This window comes from Terrapene carolina, unplaced genomic scaffold (assembly GCF_002925995.2).
Source record: "Terrapene carolina triunguis isolate 2854851 unplaced genomic scaffold, T_m_triunguis-2.0 Scaffold231, whole genome shotgun sequence".
NCBI classification, from domain to species: domain Eukaryota; kingdom Metazoa; phylum Chordata; order Testudines; family Emydidae; genus Terrapene; species Terrapene triunguis.
Genome location: NW_020664582.1, coordinates 1,048,837 through 1,071,572, shown reverse-complemented (window position 1 = coordinate 1,071,572; position 22,736 = coordinate 1,048,837). Strand labels below are relative to the sequence as shown.

The 22,736-nt window shown below is 51.1% G+C and overlaps 2 protein-coding genes across 2 annotated transcripts in view; one reads left to right on the top strand and one right to left on the bottom strand.

Moving 5' to 3' along the window:
• The window catches only part of MMP28 (matrix metallopeptidase 28), a 33,205-nt gene extending 25,536 nt beyond the window's left edge, over nucleotides 1–7,669 (top strand). The window contains exons 5-7 of the mRNA XM_026656652.1: nucleotides 961–1,110; nucleotides 2,383–2,550; nucleotides 6,226–7,669. Coding sequence (XP_026512437.1) covers nucleotides 961–1,110; nucleotides 2,383–2,550; nucleotides 6,226–6,620 — 713 coding nt within the window. The 3' untranslated portion in view covers nucleotides 6,621–7,669. The remainder of the gene's footprint in view (nucleotides 1–960; nucleotides 1,111–2,382; nucleotides 2,551–6,225) is intronic.
• A 10,227-nt stretch (nucleotides 7,670–17,896) lies between these two features.
• On the bottom strand, nucleotides 17,897–20,213 carry CUNH17orf50 (chromosome unknown C17orf50 homolog). The gene is made up of 3 exons (XM_026656471.1): nucleotides 19,939–20,213; nucleotides 18,737–18,891; nucleotides 17,897–17,958 (listed from the first exon to the last, which is right to left on the bottom strand). The coding sequence occupies exons 1-3, from the start codon at nucleotides 20,178–20,180 to the stop codon at nucleotides 17,897–17,899; spliced, it is 459 nt and encodes a 152-aa protein (XP_026512256.1). The 5' UTR covers nucleotides 20,181–20,213.
• Between the last annotated feature and the right edge of the window lie 2,523 nt (nucleotides 20,214–22,736).

The window sequence follows — 22,736 nt, the reverse complement described above, 5'->3', positions numbered from 1 at the left end:
GACATGCCCGGCTTTTGGGGATTTCCCCCCGGACGGGGATTTGAGCCCCCAAAAGCCGGACATGTCCGGGAAAATCCGGACGTCTGGTAACCCTAAGCTAGAACCGGGTGAATGATGGAGCTTCTGGTTCTCTGGCAATTCTGAAAAGGTCAGGGATGGGTGGGGGCAGGGAATCATCGTCTGATCAAAACCAAAAGCTGTCAGAATTTCAGGTGAATTGAAAAGTAACAAAAAATTGTTTCAGCGACATTGAAACGTTTCATTTAGATTTTGACCATTTGAAAACATTTCTGATCTTAAAAAAAAACAAAAACAAAAACGAAGTTAAAGGAAATGTTGGAACAAAAAGTTGCTTCAAACTGGAAAATTGAAATGTTTCAGGGTTTGTGGATTTTGTTTTTAAACAATTCAGTGAAATTGACGTGAATTTCCAAACTGTTTCGGGGTAGTCAAATCTGCATCTTTTGCCGAAAAAAATGTTTCAGCTGAAAAGGTTTACCCAGCTCTAGTTCCTTGTTCGTAACCTCACATCCAGATAAAAGGCTCGTGTGATGTCTAAGTGCATCTGAAGACCACCCCTTTTCCTGGGTTTGCTGAAGCCCTGGGGGAACTCTTTGCCAGAGGATGTTGTGAAGGCCAAGACTATACAAGGGTTAAAATAGAACTAGACAAATTCATGGCGGATAGGTCCATCAATGGCTATTAGCCAGAATGGGCAGGGGTGGTGTCCCTAGCCTCTGTTTGCCAGAAGCTGGGAATGGGTGACAGGGGATGGATCATTGGATGATCACCTGTTCTGTTCATTCCCTCTGGGGCACCTGGCATTGGCTACTGTCAGAAGACAGGATACTGGGCTAGATGGACCTTTGGTCTGACCCAGTCTGGCCGCTCTTATGTTCTTATGGAAGCATCCCCTGTGCAGCCACTCTACACATCTCATGGTTTTCCTTTCCATCGCAGGAAAGCCTTCCAAGGGCTCAGCCGTGCGGCTTCCTGGGAAGTTATTTGCTCATTTCCAGGACTGGAGTCCTGATTTTCCAGGCGACGATCAGCTGCAGGGGAGCCTTGGCTCTTATTACTGCCAGTCCTTCTTCGACGCTATCACCATCGGTGAGTCTCCCACACACAGCTGGAGCCCTCTCCCCGCTGCTCCGCCCAGCCCTCCCTCCCTTGTTGCTTGTCTTTTGTAGGCGTTCGAGATGGAAAAGACAGACTTATTAGACCCACTGGGCCGTTTCCCCTCCAGTTGGTGCTGGCGGAGGCAGTGTTAATAACCCCCTGGGGGATCAAGTCTAGGGTACCATTGAAAGGGCTGAGGAAGTAGCACGTGTGTGTCCTGAGGAGAGGTGCGCAGGGAAAGAGAGAGACATGCCAAGTGGGGGAACTGCTGTGTTGGCCGACACACCAAGGGTTGAACTGGGGACCTCCAGAACTAAAACCAGGAGCCAAGGGTGGGACTGTGACAGACTCCTATCCTCTGCAGATGAGGCCCAGAGGGGTAGACCTGTAGCACGCTCCCCAGTGGGGTACCTAAGTACACATGGTAGCGAGGAAGAAGGTGCGAGGAGGGAGGAGTACAGAGGGACGGCAGAGCGGATGTAGTAGGAAATTATCTCAGTGATGCAGAGCCTTGAAGGTGAGGGCCAGAAGAATGAACTTGACGCGGGAGGAGAGAGACGAGGTGGGTGAGGTGGTATCTTTTATTGGGCTGACTTCTGTTGGTGAAAAGCAGGCGAGGAAGGGGAGTAGCCTAGCTGGAGCGACAGGAGAGGAAGACGCCTTCCACAACAGCAGTGTCTATGGATTGAGAGGAGAAGCTGGGAGGCCATGGAGGGGCAGGTGGCTGCAGGGATCAGGGGGAGAGAGGACCGAAGGGTCGGTGCTGTTGGGTAGGGATGGGGGTTAGAATGGCATAGCAGAGGAGCTGGCAGGGCTTGCACGGAGCCTGAATGTGTGGAGAGGAGAGGTGAGTCAAAGATGGCCTCGTGGTGAGGAGATGGGCAGGTGGGGTTGTGACTGGACAGGGAGCAGAGGCCTTGGGAGGAAGTGGCGGGTTTGCCATGGCATGTTCAAGGTGCCTGCAGGGCACCCAGGTGGAGATGTTGGGGCAGAGAGCTGGAGCTGGCACACGTGGGGCTGGGGCTGGCCCTGGAGAAGATGAGCTTCCCCAGGGTGAGTGAGGAACCTGAGTGTGGATCTCTGGGGGAAGAGGCAGATACGTTGGAGGAGCAAGAGAGAGGCCTTTGCTGTAGTGGATTTGCACCTCCTGCTTTCTGTTCTGGGTGGGGCGCAGAGGGGGCCCCGTTGGCTTGCAGAGATAGGACCCCCTGCTCAGGTTCGCAAGGCCATGCTCCCTCTAACTCGGTTCCCCCTTCTGCACAGATGCAGATCACAACCTTTACATCTTCAAAGGCCACCACTACTGGGTTGTGGCGAAGGGAGACAACGCCACCGACCCACAGCTGCTCCAGACCCGATGGGCAGAGCTCCCAGCTGGCATTGACGCGGCTGCTGTGTCGGAGGCAGACGGGAAATTCTACTTCTTCAAAGGTAGCCAGACCCAGATGAGGAGGAGCAAAAATCTCCCCCTTGTGGCTCTGTCCTTGATCTGTCTGTCCGTCCAGAGCATGGTCTGGTGCACCGGGCTCTAGACTGGGAGTTGGCACTCTGGGTTCTGTTCTTGCCTTCGCCGCTGACCTTGGGCAAGTCCCCTTTGCTTTGTTGCACCTCAGTTTCCCCATCTGTAAAATGGGGAGAATGACACTCACCCTCTTTTGTGAAACTCTTTGAGATGTAGGGGTGGAAAGCACTTTACAAGCGCTAAGCGTTGTTGATTAGCAAGAGGCCAGTGCAGAGCTCTGAGCCCCGAGTGTTACAGGGGCTCTGGCTGTGGTGTTAGGGACCGCGATGTAGTCCCCCATCTGACTGTGAACTGCTGCAGCAGGCTGACTTACTGGACATTTAAAGGGGCAGCTCAGGGTTGTTCGTGCAGGCCCAGGCACTCGGCTGCAAAGGAGAATGGATGTCAGTGTGACATTGGCTTGTAATTGTAACAGGCTGTTCAGAATGGGGGCTTTGTTCCTACAGCAGGGTGGGGCCCAGCAGTCCCTCTTCCCTCCCTCCCCTCGCTTCCGCCCCTCCTTGCAGGGCTAGGATCAGAAACAGCCTGGGAGAGGGGCAGGCTCTTTGAAAAGAGTTTTTGTTTTTCTTCCCTTGCCATAACCCATAGTCCAGTAACCGAGTGCCCAGCCAGCCAGCCGGAGCTGAGGCCGATGGAGCAGTGGGAAATCAGCCCATGTGCTGAGGGCCTGTGTTTGCGGGGGAAGGAGTTGCTGCTGTTCTTACTGTTTATTTGCATTGCCATAATCACCAGGGAGGGATCAGGACCCCAACTCTGTGTGCCGGTGTAGTTGTACCGTGCTGAGCACAAGGGGGCCCAACCATAATACAAATTAATAACGATAACCCACCCGCCATTGGCAGCTGACAGCGCTTTGCAGGCGTCGCAGTGGAAAAGAAGAGGGCTGCAAAGGCAGGCCATGGCTACAAGGATTGTGAGGGAGGTTCTCCCTGTGCATGAGCTCCCTTGCAAGGAAGGATGGTCTAGCGGTTAGAGCGGGTGGTGGAAGAGCTGGGTTCAATTCCTGCCCTGCCACAGATTTCTTTCATGACCTGGGACAAATCACTTAGCCTCTCTGTGCCTCAGAGCCTCATCTGTACCATGGGGATAACAGCGCGGCCTGGCCTCACAGAGGTGTGGGGAGGAGAAATACATCAGAGATTGTGGGACGCTCGGACACTACGGTAACGGGTCCATAGTAGACAGCCAGAGTCCAGTGCCTTTAGCCAGCGATTGCAGAGATCTCAGTTTACAGCCCAAAACGCCGACGGGGGACATTTCCCTTTGATCTCCGGGGTCCCCGGGATTTCAGTGCACGGCACCGCTCGGGGCTCGTTAGCCGGAGGTGCACTAAGGGGCAGTGGAGGGTTCACTCTGTGTGGAGGATCCCAGTAAGGGCTGGTCAGTGCATTCACCGCTGGTTGCATCAGTCCAGCCATCCCTGAGATCCTTGGTTTTGCTCCGGAACGATTGGCTTGGCATTGAGCTGCTGCGCACTGGCGGCCCCTACGGGAAGCAGTGGGAATAGCAAGTGCCCAGCCAGTTGTGTATTGTGTTGGTTTTTGCACAACATGGCAGCCCTGGGGCCTCGGGCAGCAGGAACAGGAAGAGCAGGGTGATCTTGCCTCACCCCTGCCCTGGAGGGATCTCCTCACAATGGCTGAGAGAGGAGATTAGCCAGTAGCCCATTCAGTCCATCTCTAAGGAGGCCAGTTCCGCTGCATTCATCCACTAGGGCCCGCCTCATTTAGGCTGCATGCCCTTGGGGAGAGGGACTGTGCACTCCTCTGTCTACTGGGTAGCACAAACCGCTCCATAAATCCTGGTCAGAGACAGGCTCTTCTCACGTGGGTTTCGGTCCGTGCCCTGGAAGAGGCGAATGGCCCTGTATCCCCTTGCCAGCCCTTTCAGCCAGCCTCTCCGCCCCCTTCTGTTCAGGGGTGGGGCAATGGGAGTGGAAGACGTAGAGTTTATTGAGCTGGTTGGCCTGTCGGGATGGCTGCCCTATCTGCTGTGTGTCTGGCAAGTGACACGCGCGCTTTGGCACCGAGTAAATATAATCGGGATAAGACAGGTGTTTGTAGCCTTGGACTTGAGAGACCTGGATTCAATTCTCTGCTCTGCTACAGACTTCCCGAGAGACCTTGGGCAAGTCACTTAGCCTCTCTGCACCTCAGTTCCCCAGCTGTACCATGGAGATAACAGCCCTAGCCTGCCCTGCCTCACCAGGGTGTTGGGAGGAGAAATGCATGAAAGAAATTGTGAGGCGCTCAGGTATTACGGTGCTGGTCTCTTAGGTAGGATATCCCGAGCAGGTGCGTTCTCCCTTGTGAGCCCAGAGCTGGGTTTGATCACAGGTTTCCTGAGCGCATCTATGCTCTTTGCATTCCACGTTCGCCCCTTAGGATCCTCTGTTGTTGCGCGTCGATTCATCTGTGAGGGGGACGTTAGTTGGGCTGTTTTCTTTTAATAATAAACCCCAAACCTGTAAGGATCCCTCTTCCCCCTGGGAATCGCTCAGGGATTCTGATGAAGGGCTGGGCAACCTGTCCTAAATTGGACAGCACTGACACCTGCTGGTTGTTTGTCATTAAGAAATCTACGCCCATCTCCTTCCTCCCTCGGAGTCAGCCTCTTGTAGCCATGTCCTTGATTTCCCCCCCCCCTTTTGTTTTCATTTGACTGACAGCCAGTTTGTTTTCATTTGATTGACAGCCATCAACGGTGCAGCCAGCATGTGTGACCGGCACTGGGGGCATGGATAGATTGATGGTCCCAGGACTCAGGGGCTCTGCAGCAGCTGGCTACGGGAACTAATAATATTCCTGTGGAAAGCAGCTTCCCCAGCTCTGCCCATGATCTCAGAGCGGCTGGGTGTGTCTGCAGAACTAGTCCGCTACCAAATGCAGCATTAGGATTCAGGGTCCATGCCCACGGCGGGGAATGGGGGCAGGCAGGTCTGACCTCTCGTAGCTATTGTGGGCAGTGCTGGATGTGGGCACCACCCACAAGGTGTTCATCCTTCCGAGGCAGATTATCTGAGTTCGGTGCAATTCACCACGGGGGAGCCGGCCCCAGATCTGAATCCCAGCTCAGGGCGTGGGACCCCCCGCAGCATAGTGCTGGGCCACAGACGAGCCTGCTGCATGCAGCCTTGGGTCATTTCGCTCGGCAGGAAAGGCTCCCGCTTTTAGGAGGTGCCTCTGGATCTACCGGCAGCCCACTTGGGGTGCAGTGTTACATTTGAACCACAACAACATCTGTCCTCCTCCAAATGCTTGTTTGACCTGCCCATGTGGCCTAGTGGATAGAGCACTGGATTGGGACTTCGGAGACCTGGGTTCTATTCCCAGCTCTGCTACTGGCCTGCTGGGTGACCGTGAGCAAATCCTGTTGCCTTTCTGTGCCTCAGTTTCCCTATCTGTAAAATGGCAGGAACAGTGCTGCACTCCTTTTGTAAAGTGCTTTGAGATGAGAAACCAGCTCCCATTGTCAAAATGCTGTTGATAGATCATGGCTCTTGACTTCCCTGCCGTGTGTCCTGGCCCCTACACAGCCTCCCCCCTCAGCGATCCTAACCAGCTTTGTCTCTGGCTTCTCCCCAGGCGGCCGATGCTGGCGATACAAAGGGTCCGCCCTGGAGGCGGGATTCCCCCAGAAGTGCAGCACCAGCAACCTTCCTCGCCACCCCGACGCGGCCCTCTATTTCCAGCAGCTCCGCCACCTGGTGCTCTTCAAGGGCCCCAAGTACTACGTGGTGAGCGAGGAGTCCCTGCAGGTGGAGCCCTACTACCCCAGGAGCCTGAGGGACTGGAACGGGGTCCCGGCCGGGGTGAATGGCGCCCTGACACAGCAGGATGGCTTCGTGTACTTCTTCAGGGAGGACCAGTACTGGAAGTTCGACCAGGCCAAGCTGCAGGTGGTGGCGACGGGGAAATGGGCCGCCCAGCTGCCGTGGATTGGCTGCTGGGGCAGGAATTCCAGTCAGACTCTCTTCTGATCTCCCACACGATCGGACATAACCAGGGGCCATGCTGTGCCTTCCACCCCCCTCCACGCATTGATGACAAGGGCACAATCCGGCCCTGAACGTGGCATCGAAAAGATGGCGGCTGATCCCCATCTCCTGCCCTGCTCTTTACCGGGAGGGCTTTTATTCAGATACACGTTTCTCTTACCACGTCGTCCTTCACCCAGATACCTCTTGTCAATGATCTACTTGAACTCCCATCTCCGGAGCCATCCCAGTGACTGCCGCAGGCGAGCAGGGATAGTCCCGACCTTGAGGTGAACAGTGGGCAGATCTCTCCGGCCAATGTGTTCTTCAGTGGGTTAGCCAATGTCCCCCCCTAAACAGAAGGACTAAAATGGGCATTTTACAGAGCTCTAGAGAAGATGAGACCAGCTTCTCAGTTCAAAGACATCTCCACTTGCAAACAGCCTGGCGAGGTTGGATAATCCCAGAACTACCACCCTGATGTGCCAGGGTCCAGATGATAGAAATTTTAAAAATATTTTGAGGGGTTTTTTGGTCCAAAAATGCCAACATATTTCCCGTAAAATGAAATGTTTTGGGAGGGGAAGATCCTAAAAAATAAAACCCTGTTGACTTTTTCCATATCTTTTTGGTTTGGGTTTTTTCATGTTGTTTTTCACAATATTTTTAATGGGAATTTTTATCAAAACTGCTATTGACATTTTTCGTTTACCCCAAACTGGGTTTTTCACTAGACCGTTTATCGGAAAAACGGACCCAGGTTGAACCTGCGAAACAGAACATAATTTCCAAATGATTGGCGATTTTTTTTTTTCATTTTTCCAGCGGCTCTAATCTTGCTGTGTTCGTTGGGTGACAAATGAGAACAACTCTGATCGTTCTCCGGGCCAAATTCAGGGGTTAGCGTAGGCTACTGTAACTCACTGAGAGATCCAGAAGAAGTCGTAAATTACAGCAGTTTAGACTGGCATCCGTTTGCTTAGTGGAGAAGGTAGTCCGTATAGCTGTGAGAGTATCCTATACTGTAAACACAAACCACTGTACACGCCTATTAAAACCCTTTGAAATGTCATCAGCTTGTGCTTCTGAATTAGCTGGGAGCATCTGAAAAGAAGCATCGTCTCCTAAGGGCAACTGTGAAAGTTACACTCCTGGAAACCAAAATCTAGACTGGGAAAATAGACATAATGGCGGGGGTTGGGGGAGGTTTGGATTACATGGGACATAATAGGTCTGCTCTATCTCTGGCTGATTCAGTGATTGTGTATTGATTTCCCAAGTAATGCCCTGGGCTGGGCTGTGATGTGGTGCTGCCACATAGAATATCAGAGTTGGAAGAGACCTCAGGAGGTCATCTAGTCCAACCCCCTGCTCAAAGCAGGACCAATCCCCAGACAGATTTTTGCCCCAGCTCCCTAAATGGCCCCCTCAAGGATTGAGCTCACAACCCTGGGTTTAGCAGGCCAATGCTCAAACCACTGAGCTATTCTCTCCATCTTCTTGGAGATGTGTCTTTTCTGGATTCCTAAGCGGGAGCTGGCCTGGGTAGCCCAGGAAATCAAGAAACCAGGATGGTAACACTACGCTTGCATCCTGCCCACGCTGCAGAAGTTGCGCAGCAGGGTTTGTTCCTGTGCTGGGAGAGGGACCTGCAGAGATGTTGCCCTGTTTTCTTTCAAGAACACTTTGGACGCTCAACTCCTAAGGCCCCGGGAGGGTGAGTGCATGTCTCAGAGGAGGTAGAAGGGGACATGTGTTTTGCTGGAGTCTGCCATCAAAAGTGTTCCAATCCTTGTCTAAGGCTCACCAGCAGCTGTCCTGGCTCACACCCTTTTTGGAGGTGACCTGGCTTCCAGCCTCTCCAGTTTTCGCTTGCAGTGTGTGGCTCTCCAGTTTTGGTGATTTGAAGCAGCTCTGGGTTGGCCTGGCATCCTGGTTTGGTCCAGCAGAGGGCACTCCTGGGCAGGAATTAAAGGATTTTATAACAATGTAGGGTAAAGCAGCCTTTCCCATATAAAAGCCAAATCCCAGTTCCTTGGCCCTCTCTCCAAAGCTTATCAAACCGCAGCATGCCCAGAAGACCACCAAACGGAGCTGGGTTGACTCTGGTAGGAGAGCAATTTCCAGAGTCTTCCAGCCTTCGCAGAGAATGCTGTACCAGCCGCCCCTTCACATTTATCATGCCAGCTTGAGCCCTCTGCTGAAGCGTAGGGAACACGATGATACCTCTGCTAACGAATAGTGACTGTTCTCCCTCAATCACAGGGACTATTGCAATGAATGGGATCTGGGTATCCAACCCCTTAGGCAGCTCTGGGCATCTCACCCTTAGCTCACAATATTGCCAGCTCTCCCGACAGCTGGTTTTTCTTAAAGCCCCCTGCTCCTGGAGGCATGTGATTTTTGTGAGAAATTCAGCTTTCATTTAAAACCAATGCAAGTTTCTAGCCTTCCTTGCTGCAGAGAAAAGCTTGAGAATGTGACCGCAGTGAACTCTAAAAGGCTCAAAACCCAGAATGCAAATAAAAGGAATCTCATGATTTTAAGCCAATCTCGAGATTTTTGGGGGGAGGCGTCTGGCTTGTTGGTTGCTTTTGAATGTTTGTGGTTGGCATTGCTGAGTTTATTTTAACAGTTTAGCTGCCAGCAAGGGAGTGGAGTGGGCTGGCTTTGTTAGTGGAATCCTGGAGACAGACTGTTTTGGACCAAAGTAGGATGAAATTCAGTGTTCACAATAAAGGCACAAAGTGGGTTATTTTCCAGGACTGGGGGAAAGTTTCCTTCTGATCTGATTGTCGCAGGCACCTGTCAGAAGCTTTTCATCTGCAGCTGTCCAAAACAGCTTTGATTGTTCAAATTGCAACTGGCACAACAACAGATCATGCAGATTTCCCAGGGGCTCTTTTTCGCCCTGGACACTGCCTGCTCAGCTGCCGCTTAAGAGCTGGTTTAACTCTGCAAAGCATTTCGGGCTACAGTGTGTATGAAGGGCATTATACTAAATAAGGGCCTGGTCCTGCCTTGGGATGCGATCCTTCGGTGGGGATTAAAGGGCCTCACCTCACAGGACCAGGCCCCTGATTACCAAGGATTTCTTCCGGCATTGTGATTTGTCAATTTCGTTTTCCTCCAGAGCTGAAATAAGGAGCATGGAGGATTAACTCCTGGCTGTCCATAGCAACAGAGCACGGGTGATGCCGGTTCTGTTTGAGGATGAGCTGGTGAGACACAATATTGACCACTTCCTAGCCCACACCAGCTCTGGCTAAGGAGTCACTCCTCCCCCCTTTCTGAAGCGACAAAGGGGCATTTGCCCTGTTCATTTTTCTTCGTGTTGTAACATGCCAGTGGTGTTTATTGTTTGCTGCCTATTGACACCCAGGTATGTCGGCGGGGGACAGGATATAAAGCGCAGAACAATGCGGAAGGTGTCGCAATACGTGCAGCGGGCAGGATGGGCCAAGTTCATTCCTGCTCCAACTTCGCAGCCCTCAAACAACTTACCCTGCAGAGGGATCTGGCCCCCTAGCCCAACCTCCACCAGCTCCCAGTGTGCAGTGGCAGTGGGGGAGATCGATAGGGGGAAGGGACAGAACAATCACAGGTCTATGAAAGGGCTGGGAAGGAATTTCTTCTTCAGATAAGAGGCTGGGAAGAAAGGCCAAGCATGTTAATCAGAAAGGATGGCAGCTCCCCGGACTTCAGGGAAATCAGACGTGGAATTGCTAATGAAAGGGCATGTTCCCGGAGGTGGCATGGACGCGTCTCATTTGATGAAGGACAAATAGGATCTCACGCAGGGTTGGAATTAGGCCAAGGCTGAACTACAGTCTGCTAATAGTTACACATCCCATCTCCATCCCGACAACACATCCCAATCCCAGGAGGTAGGTGGGTATCGCTAGGCGCATTTTACAAATGGGGAAACAGGAGCACCCAAAGGTAAGGGGACCTGACCAAGGCCACGCAGCAAGTCTGTGGCAGACCCGGGAGTAGAACCAAAACCCAGTCCTCTTCTCTGGGCGTTGGAGGTACTTTGCGTGGCAGGAGGCAAGATGTTGATGGTAAAGGGTGCTGATTCCAGCCCTGATCGGAGGTGAGCCTGCCCCTCGCTGTATGTTTCAGGGGTTCTGATAAGTTATTTGTATTATCCTAGCACCTGGGAGCCTCCATCGTGGACCACAACCCCATTGTGCAAGGTGCTGTACAAACGCAAGGAACTGCCAGGCTCTTAACCGCTTCTGTAAGGGCTGACACTTGGAGGAGGGGGGGTTGTTTGTGAAGGGGTTTTTCCCTAGCACTAGATCTGTGATTGTATCTATGACCTTGCGGTCAGGCTCTGCCATTCACCTCCATGCAGGTCCCACTGTCTACTGAGAAACGTGCTTCTCCTTTTCCATAGATGGGCTCCAATTGTGTTAACGCAGGAGGCCCAATGAGTAGAGCTCGCTGTTCCTCACCTGTCACTTGCTTTTACAGCCTGGACCCATTCCTTCGCCAGGGAGCGCTGTCAGGGTGTTGGAATGGTGACCCCTAGTTCTTGTGTTATGAGAAGGAGTAAATAACACTTCCTTATTTACTTTCTCCACACCAGTCATGATTTTCTAGACCTCTGTCATATCCCCCCTGTAGTCGTCTCTTTTCCAAGCTGAAAAGTCTCGGTCTTATTAATCTCTCCTCATACGGAAGCTGTTCCATGCCCCTAATCATTTTTGTTGCCCTTTTCTGAACCTTTTCCAATTCCAACATAACTCTTTTGAGATGGGGCAACCACATCTGCACACAATATTCAAGATGCGGGCATATCATGGATTTATATAGAGGCAATATGATATTTTCTGTCTTATTATCTATCCCTTTCTTGATGATTCCCAACATTCTGTTCACTTTTTTGACTTCCGCTGCACATTGAAAGCAGATGTTTTCAAAGAACTATCCACAATGACTCCCAGATCTCTTTCTTGAGTGGTAACAGCTAATTTAGACCCCATCATTTTATATGTACAGTTGGGATTATGTTTTCCAATGTGCATTACTTTGCACTTATCAACATTGAATTTCATCTGCCATTTTGTTGCCCAGTCACCCAGTTTTGTGTGATCCTTTTGTAGCTCTTCACAGTCTGCCTGGGATTTAACTATCTTGAGTAGTTTTGTATCATCTGCAAATTTTGCCACCTGTTTACCCCCTTTTCCAGATCATTTATGAGTATGTTGAATAGGATTGGGCCCGGTACAGCCCAGACTGCTTTCTGAGAAGGAATCCCATGGTGCGATGTTCAGGCTTTGTGCATTCTGGGATTGTTCTCATGGCAGCACGTTGTCTGCAGCTATACACATCCTGACTTGTCAAATCATCTCAAGAACGAGCCTTGTGGAATGTCCCAAACAGTTGCTGAGGAATTAAGGGATTGCTGGGGGATGGGGGGCGGGTGTCTAATTCAGAGTATGTGGCTCTGATGAAAGTGGGGTTTCCCGCAGTGCAGGATGAGCCTTAAAAGACACAGCTGAGCTGTTTGGTCAGAATATGTTAAATCCCATTTTTCCACTCGGTGTCACTCACAATAACTCCCTGGAGCTTAAAATGGAAATACTCATAGACTCATAGACTCATAGACTTTAAGGTCAGAAGGGACCAATATGGTCATCTAGTCTGACCCCCCGCATGATGCAGGCCACAAAAGCTGACCCCCCCACTTTCCCTTAGCTCTGCTGTTGAAGTCTCCAGATCGTGATCTAAAGACTTCAAGTCGCAGAGAATCTTCCAGCTTGCGACCCCTGCCCTATGCTGCGGAGGAAGGCGAAAAACCTCCAGGGCCACTGCCAATCCACCCTGGAGGAAAATTCCTTCCCGACCCCAAATATGGCGATCAGCAGAACCCCGAGCTGAAATATTTTTTCTCCATTGCATGTAATGATTTGTTATTGTATGGTTATGCAAGAGTGCTGGGCTACACACCCTGGTTTGTTATCGTAGGGTTGCTCAGAAGCGCTGGGCTACATGCAGACTGGTTTGTTGTTGTTGGAGTGCAGCAGGGCAGCACGCGCTGATTTGTTATTGTAGGGCTATGCAAAAGCAGTGGGCTACATGCACTGGTTTGTTATTGTAGGGTTGATCCTGAGCAATAAGTGGATCACATGAGCTGGATCAAAGTGGGGAAGCAGAAATGGAAGGAGGAGGCTTCTCCAACGAAGTCCAAGAAGTAGTAGGGAAAATAAAAGGAGCTGCTTCTCCTGACCTCCCTTGTGGGACAGGGCAGAAGAAATATACACAGGGCACCTGCTAATTAGCACTGCCCCAGTTGTCTATGCTGAGATCTTCCCACCTTAGCTCCTTGGGCTGGGTGTGATGGAACTCCTACTTCATGCAATACGGCAAGCCACCAGGCAGCCCTGTCTCAGAGCTTGTTTTACAATGGGTCTTTTCTCCTCCGCGACCTTACTTCTCAGAGTATGTCAGGCATGCAGCGTTCCCGAGCCTGCGGGAATATTTGAGATTCTTGGGCCACTCGGACCTCCTTCCCCAATGTGGTGTTGGCTGGCAGAGTTCAATTCTGGGTCAAGTCACAAACTCCTTGCGCGCTCGCTCTTGGGGGTGGGGGCAGGGTTACACTGATACAGCCAAAACATGTGAGGCTAAATCTATGGCCCATAAAAGGTCCATTATATATATGGAGGTTTTGAGCAAATGATCCAAACTAGACACTGTAATCCTGCAAGCCTTTGTTACGGGGCAGGAAAGCAAGTGTCTGGGGAACTATTCATGTTCGGGTGTTGCCAACTTTCACAATTAATGGTGTTCTTAAACCCCCAGCTCCTGGATCTATGTCTTTTATAGAAAAAAGTCAGAAGAAATTAAAAGAAATTAAGTTTCTAGTCCTTGTAATTGCAGAGAAAAGCTTAAAGACATGAAGCAAGTGCATCCTGGAGGCTCAAACACCAGGGCAAACCAAAAGAACCCCATATTTATTATTTTTAAAAATCTCATGATTTTCATGCCAATCTCAAGAATATTTTTGGACCTGATCCATTATTTTTTATACGCTTGGGTTTGACACTGCTGCATTCCCACCCGAGCCCAGATTGCAAAGCCAGTATATGACTCTCAGCATAGTACTAATGTGCCTTCAGATTAAGTCACTAACTTAAATGGCTGGCTTCATGCTATCCAGCCATCTGCTGCCAGCTCTGGAGCAAATCTTTCAGCCAGAAACCCAGCTTTGTGGCATCCAAGCACCTGCAGCTAGACCTGGAGTTCTTCCAGCAAATGGATGAGCTTCCAGACACCTGCTGTGCTAATATCCCTAGAACTCACCTGCTCCCATGGGACCAGACCCATGGCATCAGGATACCTACAGCCAGTCAGGGTGATTCTAATCCAACCAGGGAGCCTGCTAGGCAACTAGGAAAATATACGAGCAAATATAAAAGGTCGGAAGTTGCCTGTTTATAAATGCCTTTCCTGCACTTCTAGCACGGGTTGCGGTTGTGTGGGCCCAGCAAGATGATGAGCAGCTCACAGGTCTTTCAGTGTTGCAAGACCCAAGACCAGTGAAACAAGCAAGGCTTGAAAAATCCACCCCATCCAGGGCAAAAATTTCCTTGGGGAGTGTGGTGATCTTCCGAACATTAAGTTTCTAGCTCGAAGCAGAACCCCGTTGAAGGCAGTGAAACAGTCCTGAATCAGGTCCATTCATGCTGCGGCCACTGACCAGGACTGGGGAGAGGGGGTGCTGGAAATGACTGGCAGAGGAGCACAGACCCACTAGCACCTGTGCAGCAGACAGGAGGTTCTGGAGGGCGAGTGGTGGAATAGACAGAGTACGCGCCTTCTTCCTTCTGCCGGTCAGTGGGATTGGAGGGGTGGCTTCAGATTAATGAGCACTTTATTGACTGCTTTGGTAGCGTCCCGCTGAGATCAGAGGGCCATGCGCTTAGGAGAAATGTCACCAAGCATGTGGGTGGCTGGGGAGAATCCCTGGAGGTCTTGGGCTGAGGTCGGAGGAGAGTAGCTTAGCCCACTGGCTGCGCTGTACAATGACAGCGGCAGTATGTAGGATGTTTTATTGGGGAATCACCTGGCGGGAAACAGCTGCGTAAACAATTGCCTCTTCCTGCAGGTGCTGGAGGTCTCCCAGGGTGGAGGAAAAAGAACCATCCTCTTCATCAGCCTGGTTATGGATTAATGCCTTCAGCTCTCAGGTACCGGTGGCTAGCTATATGATGCACTGTATTCTGCTTCCTGTTTGGTAGGTGCACCAGCATCATCTCTGAAAAATGCATGAAAAGACCACAGCCAAGAAGCTTAGTGGACTGGTGAAAGCAACAACCCAGGCCTATATCAAGGGGCCAAAAGGCACCTATATGAAAGGACAGCGCTCCTAAGGTAGGAATTGAGAGCTGGTGTGTTAGGCCAAGTCCTTCGCTGGGTGAGGACAGAGTTTGGTGACGGCAGAGCATAGAGGAGAAAAGCAAGGAGAGTAGTTTGTGAATCAGGCACCATCTGCCATAGGAGACAGCCTGGTCCCATCAGGCCAGTGCATGTGGCCGGTCCGGAGACAAGCACTTACAGTAGCATTTCATCTTCTATGGATGAGAATTGTCTATTTAGCTGTGAGATCTGCAATAACCAGAGCCTGCCGTTCTCCCTACAGGGACGATGGCTCCATCTACACCAGCAATTGTGTAAATCCCAGGGCTGTAACATGGTTATAACACAGCTTGGTCCTGTGCACACAAGGAGATCATGGCACCATCATGTTTTAACACACATCCCCAGCAAGGTCCGTATTCTAGGGTTAGAACTTAGGGCCGATCCACACAGCTGCCGGACCTCGGCTATCAACACCTGCCACTGCTAGCATGGTAGTGTGGGCAGGGCCAAAGAGGGCGGCACAGAGAGAAAAACTCAGCTTGTCTGTCTGCTTAGAGAGCTCAGCTTTTCTTGTGCCTTCATCAGCCAGAACCCAAGTGCCCCCCCGGTCCCCCGGGTTTCCTAGTGGCGCTTCACCTGCTATCCAATTAGCACCCCTTAAACTGCACCCCTATTCTTAGATCACTGCCCTGCAGCTTTTAACTCACTACTGCACCTACATGAAAGTAACTGAGTCCTAGGGAGGGCGAAGACCTTCTTAAGGAACAAGCATCCAGAACTCCAGGTGGCAGAGAAAAGCATGTGAGAGAGTAACAGAATCTCTCTCTCTCACACACATGCTCATACACACAATGTGACCACAAGAGCCGCTGGGAGAGTCTCACTTCCTTAGGCTGAAATTGACTCCTTTGCAGAGGGCCAATGTAACCCACCAGTCAGTGTGTGTCTTGCCCAATCCATCACAGACGACCCGGGTCCTACAGCCCAGGTACAGAGCCTGGGTCTTTAGCTCGTGCTGCAGCAGCTCATGGTTTTAGCTCTGGAGTTGAGCTGGTGGGGAATTTTTTGACAAAATGTTTTTTCTTCAGGAACTGCTGATTCGTTAAAGCCAAAGCTGTTGGTGGGAAAGGGTTGGTTTCCAAGAAGCTCCTGGCTCAAACCAATGTTGGAAAACAAAGTTTTGAAGCTGTCGAACTGTCCCGTTGCAACGTTTTTGAAATGCAAAGCGTTGGTTTCCCAGTTTGAAACAACTTTTGGTTTGGCAATTTCAGCTCATTATAGTAGGGGTGGGGGAGGAAGGTTGAAAGAAAAAGTTTCAAAATTATTGAAGTGAAATATTTCAATTGACCCAAACTGATTCCCCCCCCAAGATTTTAAGGTCGTAAAATTTTTGAAGATTTTTGACTTTTCGTCCCCATTTGGGATGGGGAAAAATGTCCAAATCTCAATTTTTTTTTTGCGGGATGAGAAAACCGTTTCCTGCCGAGCGCTGTTCTGGGGTCCCTGGTTCAATCCCCCAACACTGGCAAAATAGTATCTGTCACAACAAGCACAAGGCCTATGCACGACCCTATTTTGAGGGCTTAGCTGTGATTTAAGGGGTGTGTAGGCCTTCTACATGGGCGAATTTCAGCCTCCCTGACCAGCTGATGAGTGGCTCTAATGAAGCTCCGCTCTCCAAGTCAGGGTGCCTCTACGCTAAGGATGTTCTGAAATCTTCCCCCAATGATCTGTCAGCAGTGCAGTGCTACCTGTGTTAGCAACAGTGGCCGAGCTATTGCCTTCCAGCACTGGTGTCTGCTAAGTCTGGTACACCAGCAGCCAACAAAGGCTAGTGCTCCCATCCCTGCTAGCACTGGGAGAGCTTGCATCAGCGCTAGACTAATGATGGGAGAATTTCAGCAGTTTCCCCGTATAGACATGACCCATGCTGATGGCCGGTCAGTGGAAACGGGACTAATGGGGGGGATTATCAGTGAGTGAAGGGGTGCCAATCACAGAAAATAGACATGATCAAACCCTGGGCCGAGATCCAAAGTCCACTGCAGCCAATGGAAAGACGCTTGTTTGGCTCCAAAGCCCTTTTCCACTCCCAGCACTGACTGTGCAGGATGTATGTATCTCCGTCCACTGTCAAATGCCTTCCTCCACCAACAGAATCTACCATAGCCTCTTGCATCCCATTACACTGAGTTGTAGCCCTTTTTATCACCCTGACTAATCCCTCGGCATCCTTGGGATTTTTTTAACATGCTTCCCATCCAGGGACTGTCTCTGTCTCTGGTTGGAAAGTGCCTGTCACTTTTTTGGGGTTGCTAATGCAATCTGTATAATAAATACCCTTATTCTTATATGTAGCGCTCAGATGCCAGCGTGGAAGAGGAGGAGGAGGTGGAGATATTGGTCTGAGGTGTGTAAGAAACCCTCTGTATTGCTTTTCTCTTCCATTGGGGGGAGGCTGGCGAGGGGAGAACTGGTTGGAAAATATTTGAGTTTGTTGGGAGGGGGTTTGGGTGGAAATTTTTGCCTTTTTGTCTAAAAATTTAAAAAAAAAATAAAAAATTGTTGGTTGGCCCCAAGTGTTCAGATTTTCACGTTTGCAGCGACACACCGAATTGTTTTGAGTAAAAACAGATGCTTTCTGCAGAAATTTTTGTTTCATTGAAACCCCCCCATTTTCCATCGAGGAAAAAGTTCCAATGGCTAATTTTCAGCCAGTCCTATTGGAAAGTCTCTTGTGTGCTGTGGAAGATCACTGAGCACACGGGCCAGGTAGAGAAGTCGTCATGCCGGCAGCCCCTCACCTTCTTTTAGGAGCAAGAATGCTGATGCCAATGCAGTCTCTGCCTGTCTGCGGTGTCAGGCGATTTATGGGGGAATAAAGGAGAATGATTACAGTCACCACTTCATTTTCTCTTTATGTCTTCATCTTCTGTTCCCCCTGGAGCGACAGCCAGGTTGATGGAATCTGGAATAAGGGACGATCACACGTTATGATTGCAGAGGAGCAGGGGAAGGTAGTTTTTTTTGACAACCTGAATGATGAATGCTCTGACTTTCAATTGCCTCTGTTTAATTGTCAGTGGTCTAGTGGCCTCTCTCTTTCTCATAACATCCCATCTCCTTTTGCCTCTGCTCTAGACGCTGCTCTAGACGTGCCAACCCCCAGCCAGCTGCACCGGCTTGGGAATATACCGTGGTCCTAACCCTGTGCAACGCTGGCATCAGCTGTGTGTCCTCAGTGCTGAGCTTCCAACCAGCATTGGAGCTGGAGAGGTGGCTAGCGAGGGCTTTACCGTTTGAGGGATGCCATGATTCTGGGAAGAGCTCTACTGCAGGAGGAAGCCAGTCGGCTGGAAGAGCCCAGGGCTCTGGGAGCAAGGGGGGCTGCAGGAAGAGACAGGCTGGTTTGGAGGCAGCCCCAGAGAAGGGTATGCAATTCACACTGAGTTTCTCGGACACTGCACGTGGAGGCTGGCTTGGGTTCCACTCCTTAGCAAGAGGAAGGGGAGAATGGGGGCAAAGGGAGGGGAAGTGACTGATGTAGGGAAGGAGGAGTGTAGGAGAGGGGGATTTGCTTTGAGATGGGGGTAAAGGGGAAGCACAAGGATCCTCTGCGTAAGGCCCTGACATACCTAAGGCTAGCCCCGGTGCCATGCCTGCAGCACAAGAGGCAGGTTGGAGCCCATGCACCTGGTGGTTCACAACTGTCAAATCCCAGCCTATCCGCTGTTTGTTCAACCCACCTGCGCTCAGAATGGGGCTAATGAGGCCCGAGCCCTCTGGCTCCTCCCTGCCATGGCCCAGGATGCAGTGCTCTATGAACCCCGGGTTGTAATGCAGCCCCTCACACTTCCTGCAGAACAGGATCTCGCACTCAGAGCACGTGTTGCCTGGGGGCCTCTTCTTGTCCAGCAGGCAACAGATGGGCTCCTGCTGAGATCTCTTCCTAGGAAGGAAAAGGGAGATGAGAGGAAGTCACCAGGGCTCCTGCTCTGCGGCTGGTCTCTCTCCCCAGCCCTGCAGGATGACACTGATTATAGCAGCAGACCACGTGTTTCTTGTGTGGCAAGTTTAAGAGAGGTCAGTTTCAAGGTGATGAAATGATGCGTGTTTAAATGGCTGGCTAGTTTTCAGGTGACTAATAACATTCGTTATGCCAGCCGAATAACCCCGGTATTCCAAAGTAACAACAGTTCGACAACATTTTTCTGCCAACAATTTCTTTGTCAAAAAATGCAGATTTGGGACAATTGAACCATTCTATGAATTTGGGTTAAATTTGTCAAATTGTTTCAGTTAAAAAAAGAAAAGAAAAAAGGGGGGAAAATTCCCTCCAAATCAGAACATTTTATTTTGACATTTTGAGCTAGAACAGTTAGATTTTTTTTAAAAAACATTTTACTGCAATTTTATTTTTAACAGGTTTATAAAAAAAAAACCCAAAATGATATGAAACTACTTTTTTGGGTTGCCCCGAAACAAACTGTTTTCCAGTGTTTTGGTTCAGCCACTGAACTGAAAAATCGGTTCTTTGCACAGCTCTAGTCCATCCACACGGAGCTCCCTATCATTTCAGAGACCTGGCATTGATAACGATCGGTCTCAGTGGAGAGGCCAAGGATGGAGTAGGCCATGCAAACAGTCCCTCTAGAGCAGCCTGGCCACAACTGATGGCCCAGTGTGTGGGATGCGTCCACCGGTACGGTGCATGAGCTGGGGACAGAGGGCTTCAGCCTCCAGGGAATTTAGAAATTAGGAAGAAAATGATGGCAGGTTGGAGTGACCCTCCGGGTTCACTAGAGGACTTGGAGGGACGCCTCCCACGCTGTCATGCCTTAGTCTTGTAGTAACATCTCCCATACCGTAGGGAGTATGCCGACTCCCCTCATTTTCCGCCGGTGGGTCGCCCTCGGCAGAGCATGGCCTGGCCCCAGATTCCCAGTGCCGGTACCTGTCTGCCAGCGTGGGCAACCCGGAGAAGAGGGAGAAGGGCGAGAGCCAGCCCCAGAACCAGTTCTCCTCTGCTTTGTTCAGCTCTTGGACCTGCTCTGTGCTTGACGTCTGAGGAGAAAGAGGGGAGTAGGAGACTATGTTCTCTTCCTCTGTGTCCTCTTCTGCCACTTCCAGCTCTTTGGCCTCCTCCTCCGTCATCTCCTGCTCCTCCTTCTCTTTTCTCCACCAAGACATGGTAAGCTATCAAAATGCTGGGGGAGGGGCAAACAGCAGTATAAAATGAAGTTGGGGCTAAGGCTCCCGGTATGTTTATATCCTCTACCTGCTGCTATGACCAGTGACCAGCCAGGGCCCTTTCTTCCCTGACTTATGTGATGGTCATTCTCTGGGTTGACCATGTGGCCGAAGGCCTCTGGACACTTATGTGAAACCACGGAACAAAACTGCCTTTTGCCTTATGTCCCTCACCCCATAGCACGAGGGGTGCTTTGTCTGGTGGTTGCTGGATCCAGATGCCTTGGGATTGGGCATTACCAGTGAGAGGCCCCCCAGCTCTGGACTCAGTTATCTGGTCCCACAGCCTGTTGCCTTCCAAAGCATGATGTGGGGCTCATCTCATCTCTCAAGCTGTAACCAGCTGCGGCAGGCCATAGTTAATGGTGGGTGTGGTTTGGGGAGGGGACCTGTTGTGTCTATTAGCTTTGACGTAAAATCCTTGCAATGCACTCTAAGCCATTGCACAAACTAAGGAAGCTACCACGTTGGGGGAGTTTGTCATTGGCTGATTGGTCTTTGCATAATGTTACATGGTATTGCCCAGCACCAGGGACGATGCAACAAATCACATGAACACATACGTGCGTGCCATCAAAACCCAGCCACGCTCCACCTCTGCCGCTCAAGCCGTGTGGGTCTGGACGTGGTGGGTCTTAGCAGGGCTCTGCCCACCCTGCTCTAGTCTGAGCGAGCGGCATGCCAATCCCAGAGCGCTGCCTGGAGAGGGCCAATCAGCGCAGGGAGCAAGGAGTGATCAAACTAGTGCCTGGAGTCGCCTCCTTCCTTCCAGCAGGGGATGAGAAAGGGGACCACAGGAATTCGCCCTTCTTTCCAAGCACATGGCAATGCCACGCTCCCAGAGGGAGCACTCAACGCTGGAATGGTGCAAAATCATTTCTTGCAGCATTTGCCTTGTGTCAATGCAGCTAGAGTGCCGGTCGCTATGAGACACCCCAGACAAAACCTGATACAGTTCAGTGTTTGGAATCAAACTCATGCGGGAACCACCGCTGAGCCCGGGGGCAGCGCGACAGAGTTTTCCTGCATACTGAGATCACTGCCAGCGCGCAGGTCCAAGAGGAATGGAGCATGGGATTGTATGAGGCATTAAGGGGACCAGCCGCAGTGATCCAGGACGTGCCTTTCAGTCCTGTGTTCCTATGAAATCCATCATGGCTGGCGCCGAGGCAGCCCATGCTTCTGCTGGGTCTGTCCATCTGATCTCTCTTGAATCAGGCAGCCCAGGGAGTCCTTGCTAAGGTAATACACTCCCAGGGGAATATAAAATCTTTTGTCCCAATATTGGGCAGGGTTAGGAGATTAGACAGAGTCTGTTGCTGGGTTTTAAACAAGATAGAGAAAGACCTGCCCTCCTTGTCTGGGCCTTTGTCATATTACACCAGGGTGATGGAGTGGGGGAAGGGACCTCGAGAGGTCACCTAGTCTAGCCCCCCATGCTGGGGCAGGATTAAGTATCACAAGCCCCCAGCTGCCCTCCTGCTCACTCAGCTTTAACATTTTTAATTCCTCCTGAAGATTAAATTTCAAGGGATTTCAGGAGAAAGCCTCTTAGCCGAGTCTCACCTGGCACTCGCTGCAAAGCCGCTGTCAGCTCCCTAGCCGCCAGCCGCTGGGCCGGGGCTCATTGTGACACCCTGGGGGTTCTCCAGGCAGGTTCTACACACAGGCCAGTGGAAGGCAGTGACCTGGTGGGTCACCCCATGCTGTGTCACTGGGCATGAGGGCCCAGCTTTGCAGCCGGTCTAACCCTAAGGGCCCGGGTTTGCTTCTTTTGAAACCAGCGAGAGTGGATTTCAGTGGGAGCAGTAGGCCAAGAATATCTGCCATTCACTCGTGCATACTCCCAGATCTCTTTGCCCCTGCTGGGATCCCTTCTACCTCCCATAACTCCCACTGAAGAACCTCTCCTTGATATAATCTCTAACCACACCCTATAGCAGCGTCCCCTCCTCTCCTCTGGTTCTGTGACCCCCCCCCCTTGTAATGTGACCACATCCTTCTCCGGGCCCCAGTCAGGGAAATGTGGTTCATTTACTTGGAAGGGCCTCATCAATATATCTGCATCCTCTCCTCAGCTCTTCTCTCTGAACGTCCACTGACACACGAGCGCCACAGGAGGGTGGGGTAGCGCTGGCCCCATCTGTTTTGTTGCTGCCTAGCAGGGGGAGGGATAGCTCAGTGGTTTGAGCATTGGCCTGCTAAACCCAGGGTTGTGAATTCAATCCCTGAGGGGGCAACTTAGGGATCTGGGGCAAAATCAGTACTTGGTCCTGCTAGTGAAGTCAGGGGGGCTGGACTTGATGACCTTTCAGGGTCCCTTCCAGTTCTATGTGATTGATTCCTATATGGAGATATACCTTTCACGTAAACCTCAGAGGTGCCAGGCGCTTAGGAGATCATTGGTGCAGGGAATGACGTGGGTGGCCACGTTTGCAGCATTTCTGTTCCGAGAGGCATAAGACGTGTGGCTGCACTTGGGGTCTGATGGTGACA